This window comes from Amphiura filiformis, chromosome 14 (genome assembly GCF_039555335.1).
Source record: "Amphiura filiformis chromosome 14, Afil_fr2py, whole genome shotgun sequence".
In the NCBI taxonomy this organism is placed as follows: domain Eukaryota; kingdom Metazoa; phylum Echinodermata; class Ophiuroidea; order Amphilepidida; family Amphiuridae; genus Amphiura; species Amphiura filiformis.
Genome location: NC_092641.1, coordinates 50,806,761 through 50,813,014, shown reverse-complemented (window position 1 = coordinate 50,813,014; position 6,254 = coordinate 50,806,761). Strand labels below are relative to the sequence as shown.

Genomic DNA, 6,254 nt, shown 5'->3' with positions numbered 1-6,254 from the left:
GATATCGCCAATTTTGAGGTCGCCATTGGATTAACACATAATCATGAAATCTTCACAAACAATTCTAAATTTGTTATGTGGTGTCATAGCAAAATTATCTTACTCTAAAACCGTCGGGGTTCGACAAAGTACCCCACTGCAAGTATGTTAATTTTTCATTTGTAATTGCTAACCGTGTATTTTGAATGGGGCTGTCAGCCCTGTATCTTCGCCAGCCTCGTACGTCACGTGTTGCGCTTCCTATGCCGCCTGAAATATGATTTAGGATAAATAGCGCCATCTATAGTTTCCATTTAGCTAATAATGAAGCCAATTCTATACACATCAAACAACCGTGCCCCATTTTCAAGGCATTTCACTATTATCACATAAACATTGTACCTTTGTGAAATTACTTGGTACTCTAGGTCGGTAAACATGAGTAAGATTTGATCTTTCCCTAGAGAAGTCCTTTTGAGAGGGCTGAGCTTTCGGAACTCTAGCGAGTGCCATCTTCAGAGCAACTAAATATACATGATGATGCGCCTTATATACACTAGGGGGAAATTGTCAATGGGACATGTCAAAGTGATTGACATAAAATGTCAAGAGGGGGATGTCAAAATGATTGACAGGAAGTGTCAATACGTCAATTAGGGAGAACTAGGACCGACTAAAAGACGACCTAACTTTAGTTGACAGGACATCTCTCCACGTTTCTGACATTCGACGCATGTTGGAGTTTTGTTTGAACAATGCTTATTTCATGTTTGAAGAGGACCTATACCTTCAAACTGATGGCCTGACGATGGGTTCCCCCATCTCCCCACCAGTGGCTGACCTGTTTATGGAGTCTTTTGAACAAGAAGCTCTTCTGACCGCTCCAAACCCACCTCGGATTTGGAAACGCTATGTTGATGACACATTCTGTGTTATCGAGCGTGAACACTTAGCGTCTTTTCTGACCCACCTCAACAATCTTCGTAAGGATGTTATCAAATTCACTTATGAGGAGGAGACCAATGACCAGCTTGCTTTCCTTGACATCCTCGTTAAGAGAAAGCCTGACCTTTCACTTGATACTGCAGTCTACAGGAAGAAAACTCACACTGACCAGTATCTTAACTTTGACTCGCACCATCCAGAATCAGCCAAACGTTCAGTGCTGCGTTGACTGTTCCAAAGAGCTGACAATGTTTCGTCGAACATTGAGGAGAAACGCCATGAAAAGACTCACATCCGACAAGCTTTGAAGCTCAACAAGTACCCTTCTGAGTTTGTTCATGACTTTACATCCCGACCTACCAGGACTGACACGACTGACGAACCTAGGCCTAATGCTACTGTCATCTTGCCGTACGTAGCTGGGACCTCTGAAGCTATACGCAAAGTTCTTCGAAAGAAAAACCTTTGCGTTTACTTCAAAACGACCAATACTCTTAAACAACAACTTGTACAACCCAAGGACCCAATTCCCAAGGATCTCCAGCCCGGAGCTATCTATTCTATTCCTTGTGGATCTTGTGACCAAGTTTACATTGGTGAAACTGGCAGAACTTTGAAGAAGAGAACTAGTGAACACCAAAGAGACACCAACTCTGGCAACACACAAAAATCAGCCGTTGCTGAGCATGTGTGGCAAAACCAACACGACATTGACGGGGACAACACCAAGATTTTGGACATGAACACCAAGTGGTCTGAAAGGAAGTTCATGGAAGCTTGGCATATCCATTCCACTCCAGACAATTTCAATAGGGACAAAGGAGTGGACATTCCTCCTGAATGGAATAGATTATTCAAAAGGACCTCTGACCAAGTTAATTAGCTTGTTTGTTTCTCTACACAGGTAGTTCTCCCTAATTGACGTATTGACACTTCCTGTCAATCATTTTGACATCCCCCCTCTTGACATTTTATGTCAATCACTTTGACATGTCCCATTGACAATTTCCCCCTGGTGTATATAAGGCGCATCATCATGTATATTTAGAGTTCCGAAAGCTCAGCCCTCTACATTTAGTTGATTTATTAAGGGAAATAAGAGGCTGAAATGAGGTGCTATTGTATTTTTTACATTTTCTCAGGAATTAAAGTATGGAGAGTGCTGCCTTTTGGAATAGTAGTAGAACACAAACTTTGTTGAGCTGTTATGGTTTTAGTTTATTTATATATAATGTGTGGTCAAATATGTGTTAATTTTGACAGAAACAAGGCTTTTCTTTCTCTAAACATTTTGATATTGCCAACAATAGCAAACGTGGAATTTTTGTTTTTTGCCAGTTATGTTTACTAACCCCCAAATAATAAAACGGGAGTCTCCCATGAAAAATATTTGAAACCGTGATTAAAATATAATTATTATTTTACTATTTTTACATACAGAAACTAGTGGTACAAAGAGAGGGCTAATCGTTTTAATGAGAAATTTATATTTAAAAAAATGTCTGCTTATTTCAGGGTGAGGTAATCCATAAAAAAAATCACATTTACATAGCATTTTGTAATATTTTGAGCCCTATTTACATGAAAGTTCGCAATTTTCATATTTTATCAAAAGCAGATCTAGGATCTAGTGTTTACTCCCGCCCAAAACAAGACATATGCACCATGTGCTGTTCTCGAACGTTATAAACACGTGTCTTCGCTGTAATTTAAAATGCCCGCCTTTTTGTGTGATTTTGCAGTGTCCCTAGTCTATTAAAAAAAAAGCGCAGTGATTTATTATCTTTATTTAGTCCGGTATATACGGGAAGTTGACCCCCTACAGGACTCTACCAAACCAACTTTTTTAGCTTCCTTTTATGGTCCGATAACACATTCAAGATGTTAACAAAAATAATTCCCGCCACTCTGGCCATATTCAAGGTTAAAGGTCAACACAGGGGTCAAATTTCAAAGTTGCTCAAATCTGGTTAACAAGCATACCTAATATACTCCTGAAATTTCCTCATTGCAAGGATTCAGTATAGTTTGACCTATCTGCGACAAACGACATCTGCGACATACTTTTAAGCAAAAAGGTCAAATCTTGGGGAGTGGTCAGTGTTTTTGGACACACAGGGGCCACAAATTAAAAATGCTCCGATTTGAACGAAATTGGTCTCAAATTGCTTGTCATTTAAAAACAAGCCAAATAAGGAATGGTTGTAACCACCCAGCAAACACAAAACGTTTTCGACATCATTCGCAAAAAGTTATAAAAAGTTTTCAGAAAAGGTTTAAATGTCGGGTTATATAAAGGGTATGTTAAGGGTATAAAACGTTTTCATAACATTAAAAACATTTGTTGATAATCTACTGCTCAGCAAACACAAAATGTTTTACAGAAAACGTTAAATGTCGGTTTATATAAAGGGTATAAAACGTTTTAATAATATTCCAAAAACATTTTAGAAAACTTGATACAAAACATTCTAAACATAATTTTGGGGTTGACGTATTAAAGACGTTTTCCTACCCTTTATATAACCCGACATTTAAATGTTATTAAAACGTTTAAAAACATTTTAAGAACATTTCTGTGTTTGCTGGGTGCAAATATTTTAACATAATGTTATTTAAAGGAGTATTTCGTGATCCTAGCATCCTCTTTTTATGACATTTTTCAGTACATATCCACGAAAAAAGCATATTCCCAAAATTTCAGTTGATTCCGATTTTGCGTTTGCGAGTTATGCATGATTATGTGTATTACACTGCTCCATAGACAATACGTTGTAATTTCGTTCTGGTGCACCAGAACGAAATTCAAATTTCGCGATATCTTTGCTAAACGAATTAATCTGCAAGAAATATTTTGTACATAAACATTATGTAGCCAGAGTATTCCAGTGATATAAAAATCTCAGCTTTTTTTGAGAAAAGTGGGGGGATGAGGCTGTGGATCACGAAATGCCCCTTTAACTGTTGACAAAATATTTGTTTAATAAATAGTTTACAATAACATTTTAAAAATATTGTTGTAGCGCGTTTTCATACAAAACTTTTAAAACGTTTTCATGACCTTTATATAACCCGACATTTAAATGTTATTAAAACGTTTTGAAAAAACGTTTTGAGAACATTTCTGTGCTTGCTGGGTGCAAATATTTTAACATAATGTTATTTAACTGTTGACAAAATATTTGGCAATTAACTGTTTGCAAAAATTTAGAAAACATTTAAAAAATATTGTTGTACATGTAGTGTGTATCATACAAAACGTTTTAAAACGTTTTCATGACCTTTATATAACCCGACATTTTAATATTATTAAAATGTTTTTACCTAAACCAAGAGCCAAAATATAACTTATTTAAAACGTTTTGAAAACGTTTTTGTTTTTGCTGGGCTTGTAGGATGTGAAACCTGGGAAACATCACAACATAGGTTGTGGTCAATAGCCTGTAATGGGGATTGACCTTTATTGGTCAATTTTGTCAATAACAAAGCATTTTCGACAGTACAAACGATTCCTTCTTTGACTTGTTTTTACAGGACGAGCAAAAAATTTGAGACCATTTTCGTTGAAATCGGAGCATTTTAAATTTTTGGCCCCTGATTGGCCTAATAAATTGACCCCCCCCCCCCCCATGACCATTTTGCTTATAACTCAAGAATGGTATGTCGTTGTTAACCATATTTAAGCAACTTTGAAATTTGACCACTGTGTTGACCTTTAACCTTGAATATGGCCGGAGTACGTGGAAATTCACGTATATACCGGACTAATTGTTTATATGCTAATGCTGTTAACAAATCAAGTGTGCGATATTATTCTACATTGTGTTGTTTGAAAGACAAAGGTACAATGTTTATGTGATCATAGTGAAATGCCTTGAAAATAATCCATATATGAGGTCACAAGACAACTTTCATTACTTACTGACCGCCCCTCGTATATGGTTATTAAAGCCATAATGTACAATCTTATAATATGAAGTTGGTTATTTTTTTTCCAAACCCTTTTTTTTTTTTGGCGTATTTGTAACATTACACATGTCCCAACTTGCACCCAAATGGAATCAGCCAAATTTGTTGTCTTTGTAAGTCAACAGACTACAGAACAAATTTTGACATAAAGTCACAATTCTTTATTATGACTTTATGTCCTCACATCTAGAACTGCGTGTTAAATAGCCAAAATAACCAGTAGGGTTTCTTCACTTTATCTTATTATTTCAGCTCAAAATGAACAGTCCCCAAAATGTGTTGCTTACAACACTGATCAGCGTCAATACAATCACCGGAGCAGATCAGTTACGTAATCCAATTACAATGTGCTTTAAGGGGTTGTTTGGAATGACAGGTGAGTCAGGGGTCAAAAACAAAATTTTTACCTTTTTGACCTCAGCACATGTGTATGTATGATCTGCCATACAAAAATTAAAAAAACAATACCTCAAAGTATCATTTTTTAATGTTTTTTGTCATAATCACGCTTTTCTACAAATTTCATCTGTTTGTACCGGGGGCGTGTCTGTTGCCAGGTAGGCCTACATGACAGCATAGACACACGTTACAACCTTTAATAATAATACAGAATTGTGACGTTATATTCTTCTTAACCTATCTTAGAACTGCCTATTATTTCAATTGTTATACTGTTCTGCTTGGTTTATTGCATATACTGTATAGAAATTATGCAATATGACGTCGAGCATGACAGAGTCATCTTCATTCAAATAAAATTAAGGTACCCGTAAGGTACCACGGAGCAATTCGCACGATAATACAATAAAACAGATGAAAGGTATGAATGGTTGTGGAATCGAATTGCAGACCTGTCCCTCTGTCACCTTAGAACTGCATCTCGTAGGCAATGGTAGGTAATAAACCAACCGGAACGGTATAACAATTGAAATAACAGCATGTCTTGGTCTCAATTCAAGATGTGCAATTTGGACACACCTACTCGTTGGCTGATTTATACTTCAACAGTTCCTCAAAGCGATATCAGAAAAGCCACTATCTCATTGTTCATTGGCCCGCAGTATGCGCTCACCCCAGGGCACTCAACTTTAGAATTGATGGGTATATGTGCCTACAAGCGTCGCGAAGTAGGCGCATATCAGTAAAACGTTGGGGGTTTTTTATTTAAAAAAAGGGTCATTATGTACAATCAAAATGAAAAAGGGTCATTGGGTATAATATTTTGAAAACTGAAGGTGCCTGGTCATCGGGTATAGTCGGCTTCAAAAGAGGGGCATATATTGACAGGCACATACCGTCACCTCTAAAGTTGATGCCCCCGGGTGCTCGCATTATATTTTGTTCATGGCTCGGCTTTTAAA

At 36.9% G+C, this 6,254-nt stretch overlaps 1 protein-coding gene across 1 annotated transcript; it reads left to right on the top strand.

Annotated features, from left to right (window-relative positions):
* The first annotated feature begins 712 nt into the window (after window positions 1-712).
* Window positions 713-1,807, top strand: LOC140169475 (uncharacterized). Its single transcript, XM_072192737.1, has 2 exons — window positions 713-1,095; window positions 1,288-1,807. The coding sequence occupies exons 1-2, from the start codon at window positions 713-715 to the stop codon at window positions 1,805-1,807; spliced, it is 903 nt and encodes a 300-aa protein (XP_072048838.1).
* Window positions 1,808-6,254: the final 4,447 nt, after the last annotated feature.

What these genes read in the sequence shown, in the direction of transcription:
- LOC140169475 (XM_072192737.1), top strand. Translation starts at nt 713, where the DNA reads ATGTTGGAGTTTTGTTTGAACAATGCTTATTTCATGTTTGAAGAGGAC. An exon ending in AAGAAAACTCACACTGACCA is followed by an intron (nt 1,096 to 1,287) that starts GTATCTTAACTT and finishes CCGACCTACCAG; the next exon opens with GACTGACACGACTGACGAAC.